This window comes from Muntiacus reevesi, chromosome 2, assembly GCF_963930625.1.
Source record: "Muntiacus reevesi chromosome 2, mMunRee1.1, whole genome shotgun sequence".
Taxonomy (NCBI): domain Eukaryota; kingdom Metazoa; phylum Chordata; class Mammalia; order Artiodactyla; family Cervidae; genus Muntiacus; species Muntiacus reevesi.
Genome location: NC_089250.1, coordinates 255,393,472 through 255,416,526, shown reverse-complemented (window position 1 = coordinate 255,416,526; position 23,055 = coordinate 255,393,472). Strand labels below are relative to the sequence as shown.

The 23,055-nt window shown below is 39.7% G+C and overlaps 1 protein-coding gene across 2 annotated transcripts in view; it reads left to right on the top strand.

The window, feature by feature from the left end:
- Positions 1–23,055, top strand: part of SLC7A9 (solute carrier family 7 member 9) — a 29,774-nt gene that overhangs the window by 5,636 nt on the left and 1,083 nt on the right. Inside the window, exons 7-13 of one of the 2 annotated variants that reach the window (XM_065925746.1) lie at positions 1,719–1,763; positions 2,252–2,375; positions 3,165–3,268; positions 13,323–13,419; positions 14,379–14,528; positions 21,664–21,838; positions 22,718–22,830. In XM_065925746.1, coding sequence (XP_065781818.1) covers positions 1,719–1,763; positions 2,252–2,375; positions 3,165–3,268; positions 13,323–13,419; positions 14,379–14,528; positions 21,664–21,838; positions 22,718–22,782 — 760 coding nt within the window. In that variant the 3' untranslated portion in view covers positions 22,783–22,830. The remainder of the gene's footprint in view (positions 1–1,718; positions 1,764–2,251; positions 2,376–3,164; positions 3,269–13,322; positions 13,420–14,378; positions 14,529–21,663; positions 21,839–22,717; positions 22,831–23,055) is intronic. The other variant, XM_065925748.1, reaches the window with a different exon arrangement.

Sequence of the window (23,055 nt, the reverse complement as noted above, 5' to 3'; positions counted from 1 at the left end):
GTCTGACTCTTCGTGACCTCATGGACTGTAGCACCCCAGGCGCCTCTGTCCTTCACTATATCCCAGAGTTTGCTTAAATTCATGTTCATTGAGTTAGTGATGTTACCTTACCATCGTATCCTCTGCCACCCTCTTCTCCTTTTGCCTTCAATCTTTCCCAGCATCAGGGTCTTTTCCAATGAGTCGGCTCTTTCCATCAGGTGCCCAAAGTATCGGAGCTTCAGCTTCAGCATCAGTACTTCCAATGAATATTCAGGGTTGGTTTCCTTGCTGTCCAAGGGACAGTCAAAAGTTTTCTCCAGTACCACAGCTTGAAAATATCAATTCTTCAGCACTCAATCTTCTTTATGGTCCAACTCTCATATCCACACATGACTACTGGAAAGACCAATAGTCTGCTTTGACTATACAGACCTTTGTCGGCAAAGCGATATCTCTGCTTTTTAATATGCTGTCTAGGCTTGTCATAGCTTTCCTTTCAAGGAGCAAGCATCTTTGAATTTCATGGCTGCAGTCACCATTCGCAATGATTTTGGAGTCCAAGAAAATAAAATCTACACTGTTTCCACTTTTTCGCCTTCTATTTGCCATGAAGTGATGGACCAGATACCAAGATCTTAGTTTTTTGAATGTTGAGTTTCAAGTCAGTTTTTTCACTTTCCTCTTTCACCCTCATCAAGAGGCTCTTTAGTTCCTCTTCACCTTCTGCCATTAGAGTGGTATCATTTGCATATCTGAGGTTACTGATATTTCTCCTGGCAATCTTGATTCCAGTTTATGATTCACCCAGCCCAGCATTTTGCATGATGTGCTCTGCATATAAGTTAAATAAGCAGGGTGACAATATACCAAAGGAGATTAAACCAGTCCATCCTAAAGGAAATCAACCCTGAATATTCATTGAAAGGATGGATACTGATGCTGAAGCTTCAATACTCTGGCTACCTACAGTGAAGAGTGGACTCACTGGAAAAGACCCTGATGCTAGGAAAGATTGAGGGCAAGAGGAGAAAGGGGCAACAGAGGATGAGATGGTTGGATGTAATCACTGACACAATGGACTTGAGTTTGAGTAGACTCTAGGAGATAGTGAAGAACAGGGAAGCCTGATGTGCTGCAATTCATGGAATTGCAAAGAATCAGACATAACTTAGTGACTGAACAACAACTATACAGTCTTGATGTACTCCCTTCCCAATTTTGAACCAGTCTGTTGTTCCATGTCTGGTTCTAATTGTTGCTTCTTGACCAACATATAGGTTTCTTAGGAGACAGGTAAGGTGGTCTGGTACTTCTGTTTCTTTAAGAATTTTCCACACTTTTTTTTTGTGATCCATAGAGTCAAAAGCTTTAGCATAGTCAATGAAGCAGAAATAGATGTTTTTTTCTGGAATTTCCTTGCTTTCTCTTATGTTCCAGCAAATGTTGGCAATTTGATCTCTGGCAACTGCTAGCAATTGTTGGCAATTACTAGCTCAAACTAATACAGTTGCTAGTATGGTAGTTTGAACATTCTTTGACAATGCCCTTCTTTGGGATTGGAACGAAAACTGACTTTTTCCATTCCAGTGGCCACTGCTGAGTTTTCCCAATTTGCTGACATATTGAGTGCAGCACTTCAACAGTTTAAACGAGGCATACACTTATTATTTTGTGTTTCATAATCTTAGCAAAAAAAGGTCAAAGTTATGTTACTCATGTTACTTTTTTCCCGGTAGGAATCAGCTCAACTACATCACAGAAGAACTTAGAAACCCTTCCAGGTAAGAAAGCTGAGTCAGAGGAGGAGACAGTGGACAGGTCAGCATGCTTCTCTCCCTCAAACATAAGGTGGAACTGCTTCCCCTAATCACCCACCACCCACTTAGACAGTGGATGGTTTCCTATCAGCTCATTGACATTTGTCAGACCTTGGTTTTGTTTGAGGTAGTAGAATGGTTGCTAAGAGGAAGGAAGAACTCTAGCTTATTTTGCATTATGACCAAATTCAGTTTTACTGCCCTGGAGTCTCAGGAGAGGGAGAGTTCTTTCTCATTAGAAAATGTCAATGTCCCCACTGGGGCTCTGCTGTCCCTCTAGCCCCCTGCTTCTTGGTGAGCATAAGGAAGCCTCGGGCAGGGCAGTTCCCCAGGGAGCAGGTTAGAGGGCCAGCCGGGCAGGTGGAAGAAAGGACTAGACTAACACCACAATCTTCTGAGTCTGTCGTGGATGCTCTGGTCTGACTGGGTCTCTGGGTCCCCGCCCCTCCCAGAAACCTGCCCCTGGCCATCGTCATCGGGATCTCACTGGTGACAGGCTGCTACATCCTCATGAACGTGTCCTACTTCACTGTGATGACCGCCACGGAGCTCCTGCACTCCCAGGCTGTGGCCGTGGTGAGTGCCCGGGTCTCTGCGGGAGCGGACAGGCAAGGGAGCTGAAGGACCCTGTGTGTGTAGCCGGGGTGGAATAATCGTCGAGGAGGCCAGACACGGGGAGATGGGTTAGGGCAGCCCCAGAGACCCGGCCTACGTTGCAGGTGGCCAGCAGCTGGGAGGTCCTGCCTTCCCAGGACGCCCTACCTGCCTGTCAACACAGGGCGCAGGGCTCCACTTCATCAGGGTTAGGACTTTGACAGGCAAGTGTGGGGGAGAGCAAGATCAGGGGAGTCACTGAGGGAGGGGGTGATGATAATGGATGGTGGAATTCATCTAGGTGAGGAGGGAAGCAGGGACAGGGGGATGGGGATGACGGACGGGGGAAAGGTGGGTGGGGTCCAAGTGCCGGAGCAGACCTGCGGAGTTGGGGCAGGACGGGAAATGAAGCTGAAAACCGGCAGCGAGGTGACATGGCAGGGAGCGGAGAGAGGCAGGCTTGGTGACCGGCCCCCTGACCCTGAGACCAGGCGGCTCAGGCGGGAGGGAGACCAGGTCATTCCGAGGAAGGCAGAGCGAGGGCGTCGGAGGCTGTGGAAACACTGAGAATCATGCCAGGCAGCAGGGGAGAAGAGCTCTCCATCCCCATCCGCAGAGGTGGGGTGCGGGGCGGGCGGCGGTCTTTTTCTCCAGACTGGTGCCCCGCCGTTCCTCGGGGAGGCGTCCTGGAACCCAGCTCCGTGGGGCCGCTGGGAGGGCCGGTGGCTCTTGGGGGCGCACGGTCTCAAGACGCACCCACTTCTCCCTCAGACGTTTGGTGACCGTGTCCTCTACCCCGCCTCGTGGATCGTTCCGCTCTTCGTGGCGTTTTCAACCATCGGCGCTGCTAACGGGTCGTGCTTCACTGCGGGCAGGTAGGGCCCGGCACCTCCCCTGGGGTGGGGAGCGCGCAGGCACGCGGGGCGGCGCCGGGGCCGGGCCTGAGCCCCCGGTGATGGAGCGGAAAGCAAACCATCACTGTGGGATGGGGCGCGAGGGGGCACGTGGGGCGGGCGGGCACGTGGCGCTGGTCCCAGGGGTCCAGAGCGAGTGGGGACGGGGCGGCCACCCGCCCCAGCGCAAGGCAGGGCTTGGCGACCCGGCTGAGCGAGGTTTACTTACGGGACTTTGCACGGAATGAGCTTTCTTGAACATCTTTTCATGTTAACACATACACAGTCTAGATCAGGAATTGGTAAACTAAAGGGTAGATAGTGAAGAGTTTAGGCTTGCAGGCCATGTAAACCCATCCTGCTCTGTCTTTGCAGTAGGAAAGCCAACAGCTGTGGCTATGGTCCCGGAAAGCTTTATTTACATAACCAGGCACTTGGCCAGCCCCTGCTGGACCTCTGGCCCCTACCTCGTCTAGAGACAGTTAGCTATGTTGGAATCCTCTTGACCAATGTAGCATAATTTCACATCACCTCCACTCATGGGCTGGGTTGGGGAGGTTTTCACAGACATTGGCAGGGAACATTCTGAGCATGTCTTTGTTCATCTCTCCAACATTCTGGGCGGTATAGTCCTGAGAGTGAAATTGCCAGAGGTTATATACACTTTAAAAAATGAAATCTATACCACAAAATCTTTCCTTAGTGCTAGTCCTTTAAGACTTCTTCAAAAGTGTCTTGGTTGTTCTAGATTCTATGCACTTCTATCCGAATTTTAGAATTACCCTACCAATTTCTACAAAAAAGCCTTAGAGACTTTGATTAGAGCTTTACTGAATCTATAGTTCAATTTGGAGAGGACTGCCAGCTTCAAAGTACTGATTCTTCTAATTTATGGGCATGGATTTATATTCCCATTTATTTAGGTCTTCTTTTTTTTTGGAGTGGCAGTTTTCAGTATATAATTCTTACACATATTTTGTCAGATTTACCCTGAAATATTTCATATTTCTTCATGCTATTATAAATGGTATTTTTTTAAATGCAAAAAAATTTCAGTTTCTGATCAGTCTGTTTCAGGTACAACTCTGTTTGTTGTTCAGTCACTAAGTTGTGTCCGACTCTTTGCAATCCCATGGACTGCAGCACGTCAGGCTCTCCTGTCCTTCACTATCTCCTGGAATTTACTCAAATTTATGCCCACTGAGTCGATGATGCCATCCAACCATCTCATCCTCTGCCACCCCCTTCTCCTTTTGCCTTCAATCTTTCCTGGCATCAGGGTCCTTTTGAATGAGTCATCTCTTCACATCAGGTGGCCAAAGTATTGGAGCTTCAGCTTCAGTCCTTCCAATGATTTCCTTTAGGATTGACTGGTTTGATCCCTTTGCAGTCCAGTGAACTCGCAAGAGTTTTCTCCAACACAGTTCAAAAACATCAGTTCTTCAGTGCTCAGCCTTCTTTGTGGGCCAACATGTACACGACACTGGAAAAACTGTAGCTCTGACTATATGGACCTTTGTCAGCAAAGTGATGTCTGCTTTTTAATATGCTGTCTAGGTTTGTCATAGCTTTCCTTCCAAGGAGCAAGCATCTTTTATTTTCATAGCTTCCCTAGTGGCTCAGTGGTAAAGAATCTGCCTGCAGTGCAGGAGACCCAAGTTCAATCCCGGGATCAGAAAGATCCCTTGGAGAAGGGAATGGCTACCCACTCTAGTATTCTTGCCTGGAGAATTCCACAGACAGAGGAGCCTAGTGGGCTATAGTCTATGGGGTCACAAGGAGTTGGACATGACTGAGCAACTAACAGATGCACATATAGTATTTCTATTTTTAGTTTTTTGAGGAAACTTCATATTGTTTTCCACAGTGGTTGCACCAATTTGCCTTTCCACCAACAGTTTACAAGGGTTCCCTTTTCTCCACATCCCTGCCAACATTTGTTATTTATGGTCTTTTTGATGATAGCCATTCTGACAGATATGAGGTGATATCTCATTGTGGTTTTGATTTGATTTGCAATTCTCTGATGACTAGTGATATTGAGCATCATTTTATGTGTCTGTTGGCCATCTTTGTGTATTTTTCATAAAAATATTCAGTTCTTCTGCCCGTTTTTAATTGGATTGTTTTTATGATATTGAATTGTATAAGTTATATATATTTGGGATATTAACCCCTTATTGGCAATATCATTTGCAAATATTTTCTCCCATTCAGTGGGTTGTCTTTTTGTCAGTGGATTCCGTTGCTGTGCAAAAGCTATTAAAGTTAGTTAGTTCCCATTCATTTACTTTTATTTCCTTTTCTTTAGGGGACAAACCCCCAAAAATATTGCTACAATTCATGTCAAAGAGTATCCTGCCTATATTTTCTTCTAGTTTTGTGGGTTTGGGTCTTATATGTAGGTCTTTAATCCATTTTGAGTCTATTTTTGAATATGGTATGACCAAATGTTCTAATTTCATTCTTTTGCATGTAGCTTCCAGTTTTCCCAGCACCACTAGTTAAGGAGACTGTCTTTTCACCATTGTATTATTTTTGCCTCCTTTGTTGTAGATTAGTTGACCATAAATATGTGGATTTGTTTCTGGGCTCTCTGTTCTGTTCCATTGATCTGTGTGTTTGTGTCTGTTTTTCTGTCAGTACCTTACTGTTTTGATAACTGTAGCTTTGTAGTCTAAAGTCAGGGAGTGTGATATTTCCAGCTCTTTTCTTCTTTCTAAAGATTGTTTTGGTTATTTGGTGCCTTTTTTGTTTCCATACAAAATTTAAAATTATTTGTTTTAGTTCTGTGAAAAATGCCTTTGGCATTTTGATAGGGATTGCACTGAATCTGTACATTGCCTTGGGTAGTATGATCATTTTAACAATGGTATATCTTTCCATCTGTTAATGTTACATTCAATTTCTTTCATCTATGTGCTATAGTTTTCTGAGTGTGGGTCTTCTGTTAATACTTCTTTAGGTAAGTTTACCCCTAGGTATGTTATTCTTTACATAATTGTAAATGCTGCTGTTTCCTTAACTTCTCTGACAGTTGTCAGTGTATAGAAATGCAACACATTTCTGTATATTAATTTTGTGCATGCATGCTAAACCACCTTAGTCATGTCTGACTGTGTGTGACCCTATGGACTGCAACCCATTAGGCTTCCCTGTCCATGGATTCTCCAAGTAAGAATACTGGAGTGGGTTGCCATTTCCTTAAATTCTCTGACAGTTATTACTATTTGGAAATGCAACAGGTTTCTGTATATTAATTTTGTACCCTGTAACTTTGCCAAATTCATTGATGAGCTCTAGTAGGTTGTTTTTTTTTTTTTTTTAGTGTACTTAGGATTTTCTCTGTATAGGATTATGTTGTCTGCAAAGACTGACAGTTTTACTTCTTCCTTTCCAGTTTGGATTCCTTGTATTTTTTTTTTTTTCTTTCTGTTTTTTTCGGTTTGAGTGTGTCACTCAGACTTCCAATACCATGTTGAATAAAAGCCAAGATTGGGCATCCTTGTCTTGTTCCTGATCTTAGACAAAATGTTTTCAGCTTTTCATCATTGAGTATAACATTAGCTGTGGGCTTATCATATATGGCCTTTAGTATGTTATGTTTCCTCTATACCCACTGGAGAGTTTTTGTCATAAGTGAATACCGAATTTTGTCAAAAGCTTTTCTGCATCTCTTGAGATAATCATATGATTTTTATTCTTCAATTTGTTAATGTGATGTATTCCGCTGATTGACCTACAGATACTGAACCATCCTTGCATCCCTGGGAAAAATCTCACCACTCAATCATGGTGTATGATATTTTTAAACATTTGCTGAATTCAGTTTGTTTATATTTTCAGGATTTTTGCATCTATTTTTTTTAACTTTAATTATGTATTTATTAATTTCCACGATATTATAAAATAGTTTTTTCCCCTTTGGTCATTTGAAACTATTTTTTTTTTTCAGTTATTTTTATTAGTTGAAAGCTAATTACTTTACAATATTGTAGTGGTTTTTGCCATACATGGACATGAATCAACCATGGATTTACATGTGTTCCCCATCCCGATCCTCCCTCCCACCTCCCTCTCCATCCCATTCCTCTGGGTCTCCCCAGTGCACCAGCCCTGAGCACTTGTCTCATGCATCCAACCTGGGCTGGTGATCTGATTCACCCTTGATAGTATACTTGTTTCAATGCTGTTCTCTCAAAACATCCCACCCTCGCCTTCTCCCACAGTGTCCAAAAGTCTGTTCTGTACATCTGTGTCTCTTTTTCTGTTTTGCATATAGGGTTATCGTTACCATCTTTTTACATTCCATATATATGTGTTAGTATGCTGTATTGGTGTTTATCTTTCTGGCTTACTTCACTCTGTATCATGGGCTCCAGTTTCATCCATCTCATTAGAACTGATTCAAATGACTTCTTTTTAATGGCTGAGTAATATTCCATTGTGTATTTTGCATCTATTTTAACAGTTATATTGGCCTGTAATTTTCTTTTGTGTGTGGTATCTTTGTCTGGTTTTGGTATAAAGGTAATGCTGGTCTCACAGAATGAGTTCAGAAGCATTTCCTCTGCATTTTTTGGAATTGTTTGAGAACAATAGGTGTTATCTTTTCTCTACATATTTGGTAGAATTCACTTGTGAAGCCATCTGGACCCAGACTTTTCTCTTTTGGGAGTTTTCAAATTGCTGACTCAATTTCACTACTGGGAATTGGTCTATTCATATTTTCTGTTTCTTCCTGATTCAGTTTTGAGAAATTACATTTCTAGGAATTTGTTGATTTCTAATTGGTTGTCCATTTTATTGGCATATCATTGTTCACAGCAATCGCTTGTGTCCCTTTGTATATCTATGGTTTTGCTTGTAACTTTCCCCTTTTCAGTTCTGATGGTATTGATTTGGGCCCTCTTTTTTTCTTGATGTTTCTCGATTTTATTTTTCAGAGTCAGCTTTTAGTTTCATTGATCTTTTCTATTTTCTATATTTATCACTTATTTCCTTCTATTTACTTTGGGTTTTGTTTGTTCTTTTTCTTGTTCTTTTAGGTATAAGGTTAAGTCATCTTATTGATGATTAAAGAATCTTATTTCCTGAGGTAGGATTTTATCACTGTAAACTTCCCTCTTAGAACTGCTTTTGCTATGTCCAGTAGATTTTGGATCATTGTGTTTTCATTTTTGTTTGTCTCCAGGTACTTTTTGATTTCCTCTTTGATTTCTTTAGTGATCCATTGGTTATTTAGTAGCATATTATTTAGCTTCCACATATTTGTGCTTTTTACAGTTTTTCTTTTTGTAGTTGATTCCTCACATAGCATTGTGGCCAAAAAAGATGCTATGATTTCAGCTTTCATAAATTTATCAAGGCTTGTTTTGTGGCCTAGCATGTGATTTCTCCTAAAGAGTGTTTTATGTGTACTTGAAAAGAATGTGTATTGTGCTATTTGGGGATGGAATGTTCTATATATACTAAGTCCATCTGTAATAAGTCATATAAGACCAGCATTTGCTTATTGATTTTCTGCCTGATCTGTCCATTTATATAAGTGGGGGTGTTAAAGTCCCTTCCTATTATTGTGTTACTTTTATTTTCTCCTTTACATGTTGGTATTTGTTTTATATATTTAGGTGCTCCTATTTTGAGAGCACATATTATACTTACCGTCATTATATCTTCTTGGATTGATCCCTTGATTGTCACGTAATGCCCATCTCTTGTAAGTCTTTAAACTCTATTCTGCCTGATATAAGCATTGCTACCCAGGTTTTGGTTTGATTTCCATGGAATAACTTTTTCTATTCACTCACTTTCAACCTATGTGTATCTTCAGATCTGAAGTGAATCTCCTGCAGGCAGCATATATACAGGTCTTATTTTTATATCCACTCATATATCCATCCATTTTATATCCACTCTATGTCTTTTGAGCATTTAGTCCACTTACAGTTAATTAGATAAATGTATGTTCTTATCACCATTTTGTTATTTGAGGTTGTTTTAATAGGTCTTTTTTGTCCCTCTCTTGTGATTAGATGGTAATCTTTCATGTTATGTTTGAATTCCTTTTTATTTTTGAATCTATTATAGTTTTGGTTTGAGTTATGTGAAGTTTATATATAACAAAGTATACACACACACACACACACACACACACACACACACAACATGATTGATTTAAGTTTCGGATCTAATTTCAAATGCATTTAACAACCCGCCTTTGTATTGTCCTCCACATATGAGTCCTGCTTTTGACAACATGTTTTACTGCATCTAATTGTTTTGTGTATTTTTTAATTACTTGTTGTGGTATATAGATGACTTTTTATCTTCTTTTAACCTTCCTACTAGCTTTGTATGTGGTTAAGTTTCTACCTTTACTGTTTATTTGCAAGGGCTCCTGTTTTTTTATATCTTTTTGGTAGATTATTTCCTTTTTCAGTAGGAATGCTCTTTTTGCCTTAAATTCTAATCTGATCCTCCAACTAATAAAAAAAAATAACCTAAAGAAAAAAAAATAAATTCTAATTTGATATTGATATTGCTGAATCAGCTGTCTTTCAGACTGCTACTTTTAGTAACATGTCTAACCCCTTTTATTGTCTACCTCTCAGTGGTATGGGTTCTGGCTTGTGTCTCTTTCAACAAACTCAACCTGGCAGTCTCTAGCTGAGCAGGTGGAATTTGATTACATCGGATATGATTACTGCTACAGATAGATTAATTCCTAGCATATTCCTTTGTGTTTTCTTGGCTTAAAAAATCTTACCCTCATTTATTAACCATCAAATGTTTTTATTCCTTTTTTTTCCTTGTACTGATGTAGAAGTTATATTTCTATTCTTTTAGTAATTCCCTTTAAAATTTAACATGAATACCTACTGGAGTCTATCAGTATCTCAGTTTTCTTCCCTTTCTTGCAAGGGCTTTTCCTTTCACATCATCGAGTATATCAGCTACACCGTGTTCGTAAAGTAAACCAATCCTCCAAAAAAGTCTATCATGACAGAAATAAAAAATTCAATACTTACCTATATACAAAACGTGTTTAACTGCTGTCTCCTTAACATTACTTCTTCAATAAACTTAGTTCAATGTCCTCTTTTGTTGGAGTAGACTTTTTAATAGTTTCCAACAAGGACTGAAGAAAAGTAAATGTCTCATAGCTATTGTTTATCCAAACATTTATTTTGCCAGTAGTCTTGAATGATGATTTAGCTATGCAGAATCCTAATCTGAAAATCTAATCAATTTCCCTCATCACTTTCAAAGTGTTATTTCTCATGAGATGGCTGTTGTTCTGGCCGTCCTAATTTTGTAGTTAATCTTTTAAATTCGGTAGCTTAAATTTTTTCCCTTCCACTATAATGTTTATATCTGGCTATGTTTTATTTCCTGAACTGGGTTCAGTCTGAAGGCTCAGAATGTTTTGATTGTGTAAAGGCTCTCTGTTCTTCTTTGTTGTTTTTTTTAATATTTATTTGGTTGTACTGGGTCTTAGTTGCAGCATGCAGCATCTTTAGTTGTTGCATGTGAACTCACTTGCAGCATGTTAACTCTTAGTAGCAGCATGCAGGATCTTTAATTGCAGCATGCAAACTCTTAGTTGCAGCATGTGGGATCTATTCCCAGACGAGGAATCAAACCCAGGTCCCCTGCATTGAGAGCATGGAGTCTTAGCCATTGGACCAGACCACCAGGGAAGTCCCTTTCCGCTCTTCTTTGAATTTCCTTATCCCATTCAATATATTCAAGCTTCTTCCTGTGTTTCTTTCTTAATTTCCTGGCTATATTTTCTATTTCTCTATGCTTCATATTCAGTCTCAGTTCAGTTCAGTCACTTAGTTGTGTGTAACTCTTTGCAACCCCATGGACTGCAGCAAGCCAGGCTTCCCTGTCCATCACCAACTTCTAGAGCTTGCTCAAACTCACGTCCATTGAGTCAGTGATGCCATCCAACCATCTCATCCTCTGTCGTCCCCTTCTCCTCCTGCCTTCAACCTTTCCCAGCATCAGGGTCTTATCCAATGAGTCAGTTCTTTGCATCAGGTGGCCAGAGTATTGGAGCTTCAGCATCAGTCCTTCCAATGAATATTCAGGACTGATTTCCTTTAGGGTTGACTGATTTGATCTCCTTGCAGTCCACGGGACTCCCAAGAGTCTTCTCCAACACCACAGTTCAAAAGCATCAATTCTTTGGTGCTCAGCTTTTTTATGGTCCAACTCTCAAATCCATACAGGACTACTGGATAAACCATTGTTTTGACTAGATGAACCTTTGTTGGCAAAGTAATGTCTCTGCTTTTTAATATGCTGCCTAGGTTGGTCATAGCTTTTCTTCCAAGGAGCAAGCATCTTTTGATTTCATGGCTGCAGTCACCATCTGCAGTGACTCTGGAGCCCAAGAAAATAAAGTCTGTCACTGTTTCTATTATTTCCCCATCTATTTGCCATGAAGTGATGGGACCAGATGCCATAATCTTCACTTTTTGAATGCTGAATTTTAAGCCAGCTTTTTCACTTTCCTCTTTCACTTTCATCAAGAGGCTCTTTAGTTCCTCTTCACTTTCTGCCGTAAGGGTGGTGTCATCAGCATATCTGAAAAAAGCGAAAGTGAAGTTGCTCAGTCCTGTCTGACTCTTTGCAACCCCATGGACTGTAGCCTAACAGGCTCCTCCGTCCATGGGATTTTCCAGGCAAGAGTACTGGTGTGGGTTGCCATTTCCTTCTCCAGGGGATCATCTCTACCCAGGGATCGAACCCGGGTCTCCTGGTTTGTAGGCAGATGCTTTACCATCTGAGCCACCAGGGAAGTCGTATATCTGAGGTTATTGGTATTTCTCCCAGCAATCTTGATTCCAGCTTGTGCTTCATCCAGCCCTGCATTTTGCATGATGTACTCTGTATAGAAGTTAAAATAAACAGGGTGACAATATACAGCCTTGGTGTACTCCTTTCCCAATTTGGAACCAGTCCATTGTTCCATGTCCAATTCTAACTGTTGCTTCTTGACCTGCACACAGATTTCTCAGGAGGCAGGTAAGATGGTCTGGTATTCCCATCTCATTAAGAATTTTCCACAGTTTGCTGTGATTCACACAGTCAAAGGCTTTGGCGTAGTCAATAAAGCAGAAGTAGATATTTTCTGGAACTCTCTTGTTTTACCTGTGATCCAATGGATGTTGGCAATTTGATATCTGCTTCCTCTGCCTTTTCTAAATCCAGCTTGAACATCTGGAAGTTCTCAGTTCATATACTGTTGAAGCCTCGTTTGGAGAATTTTGAGCATTACTTTGCTAGTGTGTGAGATGAGTGCAATTGTGTGGTATTTGATGTAATTTGAACATTCTTTAGCATTGCCTTTGTTTGAGATTGGAATGAAAACTGACCTTTTCCAGTCCTGTGGCTACTGCTGAGTTTTCCAAATTTGCTGGCATACTGAGTGGAGCACTTTTAACAGCATCATCTTTTAGGATTTGAAATAGCTCAGCTGGAATTCCATCACCTCCACTAGCTTTGTTCATAGTGATGCTTCCTAAGGCCCACTTGACTTCACATTCCAAGATGTCTGGCTCTAGGTGAGTGATCACATCATCATGGTTATCTGGGTCATTATCATCTTTTTTGTATAGTTCTTCTGTGTATTCTTGCCACCTCTTCTTAGTATCTTCTGCTTCTGTTAGGTCCATACCATTTCTGTCCTTTATTGTGCCCATCTTTGCATGAAATGTTCCCTTAGTATCTCTAATTTTCTTGAAGAAATCTCTGGAGAAGGGAACAGCAAATCACTTCAGTATTCTGGCCTTGAGAACCCCATGAACAGTGTGAAAAGGCATTCCTCTAAGATGCATTTAATCAGCTTACTTGTGCAAAACTCACTTATTCCAGAGACTGGACTCCTATCTGAAAATACCAGGGTCATAACTCAGTCCTTTTCTCTGTGGCCTCAGTAGTGAGATTAGGACACACTTGCTCTGTGATCATACTGTAACCTATACTCTTTCATCGACTGACTTCCTTATTATTGCCCTTTCAGACTTGTTTTCGTTGCAGGCCGGGAAGGCCACATGCTAAAAGTGCTGTCTTACATTAGTGTCAAGCACCTCACTCCAGCTCCTGCCATCATCTTTCATGTAAGTATGAATTCTCCCATGAATTCTTAAGGCAGAGGGTCCCTCAGTCTGGATGATAAAGTATAAACCTGATCACTAAGTTCAGTGATTTTCAAATGACCCAGGTTCCCCAGTCTTCAGTTACATAAAAAAGTTCAAAATAATTAAAATAATTTACCCAATTTCTGCTCCTTGTTCTAAATTTATCTATGAAAAATACTGTTTGAATCTTCCAAGCTTGTACCCTCTACATGTCTTACATGCACATTTGTGTGCTTTGGGTCCCTGGTAACAAACTGTACAAAACCACACTAGCTTATGGGGAAGAATAAGGCATTTTATGAGGTGGCTAATGACAACAGCTTCTCATTGTAGTCCAATAATTCATAAGTCATGGGACCCTTGTGAACTAAAGGCCCTTTGACATTTTCTGATTGGAATTTCTCAGTTAGGGGTAGTCCTTGGTTGTATGTATCTATTATGGGCAACTCTGGACCATCCACACCCTAGCTTAAGGGCCAGAATCTTCCTCCCACCCTGAGGAGAGCCCCTGTTCTCTGTCAACCTACTCCCTCTGGAGATGAGAAAACAGATCCAGAATTATAGGAATTACAAGTCCAGGATAGTGCAGTAAATGCAGTCAATACCAGACCTAGACAGCCTGGGTTTTCTAGTGCAGGGTTCTACCCCCCAGTGAAAACTCTCTGCTGGGAAAATTAATAATTAGGAAGCTGATGTGATATACATTTTGTTTTTCTCCTGTTTAAAAGAGCTACCTATCTTCCAAGTCCTTTCCATCACGCCTCAAAGAAAAGAGCTATAATTTCACCAGTCTGACTTGACCCCAAATATAATGGGATAAACAAAAGTTTTCTTTCACATTAAGGTGTTTATCCACTGCTTCTTTTGTCTTTTGTGAAGTCATAAGGGTAATGTTTTCATGTACTGATGACCTAAGAATTCATTCTTCTTTCTTCTAGAGCATGATAGCGATCATTTACATCATCCCTGGTGACATAAACTCATTAGTCAATTACTTCAGTTTTGCTGCATGGCTGTTTTATGGTTTGACGATCACTGGACTAATTGTGATGAGGTTTACAAGGAAAGAACTGAAAAGACCTATCAAGGTAGGTTTAGTTCCCCAAATGTCACAAGTGGCTTTGTTTTCCTGAAGTGAACCAGACAGAGGTAACTAATTTATTCATTTAGATGTAACTATTTTAAGTTCTAGGAGCCTGCTTTCTATTTTCAACCTTTTCTCCTGAATGTCATACTTAAGAGTGGAGTTTCCTCTTCCTCTCATATAAATTATGATCCAGTCAGCCATCTCATTATTAATTTATTAACGTTATCAGCAATACCTGTGACCTGTCTAAGCAAAGGGAGATTTCCAGTTCTGGCAGTTCCAGGATCTCTCAAGCATACACTTTTTGTCTACTGATGGGAACTTCTGACTCAGACCCAGACCTGTTCCTGTGCATGCAGCCACCTACAGTCCACTTCTGCAATCTGTCTTGGGCTCCTCCCCACCTGCCTCCATGGCTGCTGTGGGTCCATATACCGGTAGGGAAGAAGAATGTATTGTGTTTTGCTTATGTTATGGGTTTTTTTTTTAAACCTATGGCATATATTCTTTGGAGAAGGAAATGGCAACCCACTCCAGTATTCTTGCCTGGAGAATCCCATGGACAGAGGACCCTGGAGGGCTATAGTCCATAGGGTCACAAAGAGTTGGACATGACTGAAGCGACTTAGCACATATATTCTTATGATAACAAGCACAGATTTAAGAAAAAGTTAGGCAAGAAGAGGGCTTCAGAAACTATATAGCAAGAATAAAAATAGTGTCTTTAGCTTTGGAATTCTGTTTCAGAAATCTGGTTAAAAGTCTTTCTGGCTAAAGTCAGCAGAGGTGTAGAGTGGCCTGCTGCGATCAGGCAGTTCCCCTCAATCAGGAAATCAAGCATGTAAAATCATGATGGTAGCACAGATTTGTAATCTGCACAAAACCTCTCAAACAGATATAAAAAGGATTTGAGAAAAAATAAGGAGACAGGAAAGAAAATGAGAGAGATCAACATATGTGTAACTGGAGTTGCTGAAGAAGAAAATGCAAGTAATAGGATTCTTAAAAGCTGTGATTTAAGAAACATTTCCTGAATTTGGAAGGAAAGGAGGAGAGGGGAACTTAAGAGGCGGCAGAGACTTGAATCAACACACTGAAAGGCATACAGTATAACTGGGGTATCCTAACTAGAGTGGGCAACAATAAATACATTCTGATAAAACTATGGAGTTTTTTTTTTTTTAAACACTTTGGATATATCACATCCTCTTTCTTGTCCTCTTCCACCCCAATTCACTTATAAAGAAAAGGAAATATACAGGCATCGGAGTTCTTACCAGCTATACTTTATGCCATAAGACAGTGGGCAACTTATTTAAGATATTCAAGGAAGGAAAATGTAAGTCAAATATTTTATATCTACTCAAACTGACCTTGAAAAATAAAGTTACCAATGAGAGAACTCAAAGCATACATTGTTATATGAGACCTTCCTTCCTTTGGCATCACTAGAGAATGAGCTTTAGAAACCAAAAAGTCATGGGCATAAGGTGAATATATTTAAGAACTAAGACTTAACGACAGGAGATAAGGATGGCAAAACAGTATGTAAATTATTAAGCACCGACAACATGATATAACAAAAGTGGACGAGAAAGCATAGGAAAGTATTCAAGCTAAGGGAAGTGTGTCAGAGAAACTGCTTTAGGATACCATTTGAAATTAGATGCTGGGGGAAAAAAATAAAAATAATAATAAAATGAACTGACACAACAACAACAAAAAAGAAATTAGATGCTGGATGGGGGAGAAGAAAGCTTACTTCATTACTGCTTATTATGAACGAAAAAAGGCGAGACAAAGGTATTATATTATACCTATTTATAATGGTAATGCTCAGAAGAAAGGGCTTCCCTGGTGGCTCAGTTGATAAAGAATCTGCCTGCAATGTGGAAGACCTGGGTTCGATCCCTGGGTTGAGAAGCAAGAAAAATAGTGTTTATAGATAAATATATCCAACACACACACACACATACCCATGAAACATCATCATGAAAGAACCTATATATAAAGACTCAAACAGGGGAACAAATCAGAATATCTTCCTGGTTGACATTTTCTCAGTAAAATGCTTATTAGGGTTTTTTGTTGTTACTATTGTTTTTTTGCTTATTAGTTTTATAACATTCCCAAACTTTACAGAATCTATGAATCTCTTAATAGTCTTATGTCTAACTGATAGTTATATGGGAAAAAAATGAGTATTTAAATTTCCAAAGCCCGCTATAGTATTTTTAATACATGTGTGTGAAAAGTTTCAAATGACATTCCAAACCCGACACAAGTTACCATCATGTGTAGGTGTATTGAAAAGCGTGAAAAAGCAAGTGTATCTCAGATGTTGGGAAACATGTTATTGCATTAAAGGTAACCATTTACTAACAGTCACACTAATTGGTGCCCAGGAAATCATTTTTTAAAGCAGCTAACTTCTAGGTGTAACACATTTGTTGTTGTTTAGTCACTAACTCATGTCTGATTCTTTGTGGCCTCATGGATTGCAGCCTGCCAGGCTTCTCCAGCCACGTCATCTTCCAGGCGAGAATATTGGAATGGGTTGCCATTTCCTTCTCTCCAGGGGATCTTGCAGACCCAGGGACTGCACCCCTGTCTCCTGCATTGCAGGTGGATTCTTTACCACTGAGCCACCAGGGAAGCCCATAACAGTTGGATACATATATGCATTTACTGTCTTTTAGTTATATCTGAAAACTCTACGTAGAAGTTTGGGATTTCACCTGATACATGGTAATTTTTCCCACTTTAACAATAAAGGAAGTAGAACCTCTGTGAGAATTTTCCCATAGAATGTCACTCTTCAAAGAGCAGGAAACCGACAGTTAAGTAGAAGGTACTTTATATAGACAGGTGAAACAATATGAAGACCAAACTTACCAGCTGTATGAATAAACTGGCTTATTCAGCTTAAATAGTTTAAATTGCTCATTAAAAGAAAAAAATAATTTTTAGGCAGGTTTACAAAGTGGTGAAAGATTAAAAGGATAGGCAAAGAAAAACCAAGCAAATGAAAATACGTAGAAAACAGGGGCTGTGATCTTATCAGACAAGCACTCAGACCCAGAACACAAGACAAAGACCATTTAGTAATAATAGCTAAAGAGATAAGAGTTATGAAAACCTATTTACCACACCATGTAATTATTTTTACGAAATAAAACCACAGGAAACACAAGGAGAAAGAGACACACACAAATAGAAGACTTTAAAACATCTGCCTCAGAGCAGGATAGATCCAGGCACATCACTAGTAAAAGTGACTGAAGATCTAAAACAATATAACAGGTACATTTTAGAGATTCCTATCAAATTCTGAGTCCCCTAAACAGCAGTCACACCTTTTCAGGTGAAGAGGGGACAGGTCTGAATCTGTAATGCCACCAAGAAAAACTCTGATTAAAAAGTCAGAAATGATACAAAGTACAATCTCTGTCTATAATGCAATGAAACAGGAAATCGATGTTAAAAATTGACATCTTTTTCGGTCCAAATGGAGACAGGAAATGAAAGTACATAAACTCCTAAAAATAACAATAATGAAAACAAGACATATAATCTATGATCAGTGCTTTAAGGAAGTTCTGCTATATTACTTACATCAACAAAAAACAAATAGATAACTCAAAAAGCAAGAGAAAAATCAACAAAGAAAACCAAAAGAATGTAGAAGGAATCAGTAAACCTGAAGAAAGAACTTAAGATTCTTAACTGGATTATTTTTTAGAATTTCACCATGAACTCAGATTCTGCTGGGGTTAGTTTTAGTAAGCTGTATTTTCCTAGAAAACTGTCCATTTCATGTAGGTGTTTGAATTTATTTGTATACAGCTATACAAAATAGTTTATGATTTTTTTAAAAACACTTTCTATGTTCTGGAGATTATTTCTCCATTTTTGTTTATCTGTGTATTTATGCTGTTTTTTTTTTAAGGTAAGCTACAGGTTGTTTTACTGATTTTTCAGTTTATTTTTATGGACTGTAACACTAACACCAGACCTTGCAAAGAGAGCACAGAAAAATCACAGACCAATCTCACTTTTGAATATTGATAGAAAAATCATAAAATAATTTAACAAATAGAATCCAATTATATTAAAAACATACCACGACTAAGTCAAGTCTGTACGAGCGTGGCTAAAGATTAGAATGAACTGGATTTAATTCATGGGGGATGTAATTCATTATATTAATATCCCTACGGTGAATACCCCTGTGATCACCTCCCAAGATGCCAAAAACCACCAGATAAAATTCAGCGTACATCACTGATGGAGACACAAATAGAAATGCAGTATCTTGTCCTTGATATGATCACACACACAAACATACCTTATGGCAAAAAGCAATCTTAGTTCTGTTCTGAAGATAGCAGCCAGGCAATTACGTAAGAGAAAGCAATTTGGAGCGTAAGGATTAGAGAAGATTTTTGAAAGTCTTTCTCCATTCAAAGAAAATAAACTGTACACCTGGAAAACCCAAAAGGATCAAAGAAAAAACTACAAGAAAATACAGTAAAGTAATAAGACATAAAATTAAGACACTGAAATCAATAGCCTTTATTTATAAAAATGATGTGCAATTAAAAGAAAATGAAAGACAACACCTCATCTTCCCCCCACTCTGTCCAAAACAAAAACCTAGCCATAAACTTTAGCAACAGGTTAGACTTCTCAGTGGAAAAGTAAAATTCTCCTGCAAGACAAAAAAAGTAACTTGAACAAATGGAAATTCATCATCATCTTGGATACGGAAACTCAGCATTGTTCATTTAGACATTTCATGTAACTACAATAAAAAACAGCATCTAATTTTTTCTCTGGAGTTAGATGAGCTGATTATACAGTTCACATTGAAGAACAAACTATTAATAGCAAGAATGGCCAGGGAAAACCTGGCCATTAAATATTAAATTTAAATATTAAAATATAGATTCTAAAATTTAAATATCACAGTACTGATGCATGAAGAAAACATAAACTGTTTTGTAATCCAAGAATGGAGAAAACCTTTCCAGTAACTCAAAAATCAAGAAGTAATTTTTAAAAAAGGGCAACCATATTTCCTGGACAAAATAAAAATGCATGCATTCAAATAAGGAGAAGAAAATTGAAAGCACATATATATAATATTAGGGGAAATATCTGCAATAATATCACACACACAAAAAAGGGCAACAGCCCTCATTTAAAGAGTTCCTAAAATTGAGATGGGAGTTACTAACAACTGAAATGGACAAAGATATAAATGGACACAATTCACAAAAGACAGTTCAATGAGAAAAATGCAGTGACACTTAAACATGAAACAAATGGACCCCAGCACACTGTTTTGTTCCTAACAAGAGACAGACGCCAGAATTCTAACGAGCTACCATTTCTTGCTTGTAAGATGGGGCAGAAATCCTAGAGTTTGGCCACACCCCATGGAGGTGGCCATGGGGAAACAGCCTTCTCCAGCACTGCTAGTGGAATTCAAATGATATAGCCACTATGGACGGAAACCTGGCCATATCCAGCAAAATTACATATGCATTTACCTTGTGACCCAGTCATCTTGTTTTAAGGTAATCCATCCCAAAGTGAAGTTGACAAAAAATATGAAACATACCCAAGGTCATTTATTGCAGCATTAACTGTAAAAGCAAAAGACTCAACACAAACCAAATGTCAATTAGTGGAAGACGAGCTGAATAAGTTTGGAACATCCACCAAGTAGAGTGGTATGCAGCAGTAAAATGGATAAGTAATTTTATACAACACTGCTATCTCTGAAGTATATTAATGGAAAAAAACAAGGTGTAACACTGTGTTTTATGTATTTGCTACCTTTCATGTAAATGTAGTGGGAGATGAACAGGTGTATGCATGTTTGTGCATATATATGTGCTTATTCCCAAAAAGAAATACTGGAAGAATAAAGCAAACTCAAGAAAAAAGTTATAATATAAAAAAATTAAACACTGAAAAGGGAAAGAGCAAATCCCTGAAAACTTCAAACAAATGGAGATTAAAAAATATTACTCTATAAAAAGTAGATGACATAACCACACAGAGCATAATTACCAGAACTGATACTAAAGTGCAGTTTTAATTGCATTTAATTGCAATTGCATTTCCCTTGTGGCTTATACTCTTCTGTTAAAAAGAACTACAAAAAAAGTCAAACTTCATGCTACTTACAGTGGTAGTACTGGTATAGGGAAGCCTGGCATGCTGCAGTCCATGGGGTTGCAAAGAGTCAGACACGACTGAGCAACTGAACTGAACTGAACTGGTATAGTTATTTTATTATAGGCACATTGTAAGATAAAGAAAATAAGTAATCATGTGAAAGCCATTATGAAGATTTTCAAAAAGAAGCATTAGCAAAGAAAATATAAGTCTAGAGTAAAATAAGGAAAAAAGTGCAATCTTACATTCGAATCAAAACTATTAGAATCATTTATGCAATGTTTTCCCCCTTCTTGGAAAAAAAAATTTTTTTTCTCTGTCCTGGTAAAAGAACACTGACTACTCCATCCACCCAGATGATGGTTTCTAAGTGTCCGTTTCCTACCGAAAAGCAGCAGCTCCCTGGAGAAATGGGTGAATCCAGATCTGCTAGGACTGGATGTCTCTCGAGCCCCTGAACTCTGATTGACTTCAGGGATTCGAAAGTGTGGCAGTCAGACCTTAATTGCTTCCTGAGGTGATGAAAGGAAGTGCACCGCTCCACCACAAAGGGCTCTTGCCTCCAGGTCTAACCACCGGTTTAGAGCAAACGAGAGGGACAGAGGAGCAAGTTATCAGCAGAGCCAGATGAAGACAGGGTAGGACACACCATCCAATTCCGACAACAAATTAATCATGAGACAGAGCAAGGAGGGAACCAACATGTTAAAATCGAAGTCCTTGTCAGTGAGAAATGTGTGATGTGTATTTTACAGGTAAAATGATGTGAAGGTGTTTTCTTTATAATCTAGGGGAAAGAAAAAGAACAGGTGAAATAAGGTCAGCAAATTTACTTACAAGTGATTGAAACTAACTACATTCTTCTTTCTCTATCAAGGGTATGAAAAATTTCAAAAGGGAAACAAATGCACGCAGCCAAGTCGTGACTCCTTGTTTTTTGCCTGCAGGTGCCCATCTTCATCCCCATCTTGGTGACTCTCTTATCCGTGTTTTTGGTTCTGGCTCCAATCATCAGCAAACCTGCGTGGGAGTATCTCTACTGTGTGTTGTTTATGCTGAGCGGCCTTGTATTTTATTTCCTTTTTGTCCACTACAAGTTTGGATGGGCTCAGAAAATCTCAAGTAAGTATCAAGCGGGGGACCGCTGTGCTGTTAGTGAAGCCAGGCAAGCCCAGCACCCCACAGCCTCATCTGCCCTGATGCTACCACGGCTTTCTTGTCACGGGTCTCACACAGCTAACAAATTTCATCTCCTCTTTAGCAGGACACGTGACCTGTTCCCCTCAGGGTGACACCCCTGGGGTCCCACCTGTGGCCTCTATTATTTCCCAAGGACTTTGCTCCTTTCTTGAAAGAGCTCCTCCTGCCTCCAACCTCTTTATGCTGACCTAAGCCTAAAGCTGAGGGGTTGCTGGTGCTCTACTACAAAAACGAAAGAAAAGGTTAATAACTATCAGAAAACCAGCCACACTTGCCTATGCCTCTGAAAGTGGACTTGCATTTTGATTATATTGACAGAGAATCTAGCCAGGATAACTTACAACCTAAAGGCCCCACCCAAATACGCCTTATTTCTCAGCTTTGGAGTGTTTAGCCAAGCTGTTCCCAGCAAAATCTGTTAAGTTAGAATTAAGGAAGTAGAGAGAATGAACCACCTGTATTTTAAAGGAAATTAAGTGACTAAGTGACTTCAGACTACACAGTCAGCCTTGGTCAACGGTAGTTAAATATACACATATAACTGAGTCAGTCATGTTTTCCCTATAAATGGTTTGGTGGCAGTAAAATATTTAGCAGATTCCTAATGTTTTCGTGGGAAATAACTTACCTCCAAAGAACCACCAGCTCCCAGGATGGCCTGCCCCCCTCTACCTACCTGTGTCCTCCGAGCACAGGCCTAACGGGAGACACATCCCCAAGGAGTAACGGTGTCACTGCTCACCAGTAAGTGGGGTGAAGCTGGTTTTTATTGACGCTTTTCTAACTGCACTTCCCCCCCAGAGCCTCTCACCATGTACCTTCAGATGCTGATGGAAGTCGTGCCCCCAGAGGAAGCTCCAGAGTAACAAGCTCTGCCTCTCGTGCCAAACCCAAGCTGTGAGGAACTTATTTTTATAAGCAATATTTGTGGTTATTTCTTCCTGATGTTTTTCTTAAGAAAAAAACAAACGAACATATTCACACGTGTATGATACTATTATTTTTAGCTATCCTTAATTCTCTGGGTGGGTGCTGGCTGAAATCAGCAGACGAGGACATAACCCAGAAGAACGGTGGTGGTGGGAAGGACTAAATCAGGGCCAGTGCCAACACACAATGACTCTAGCAAGAGGCACATC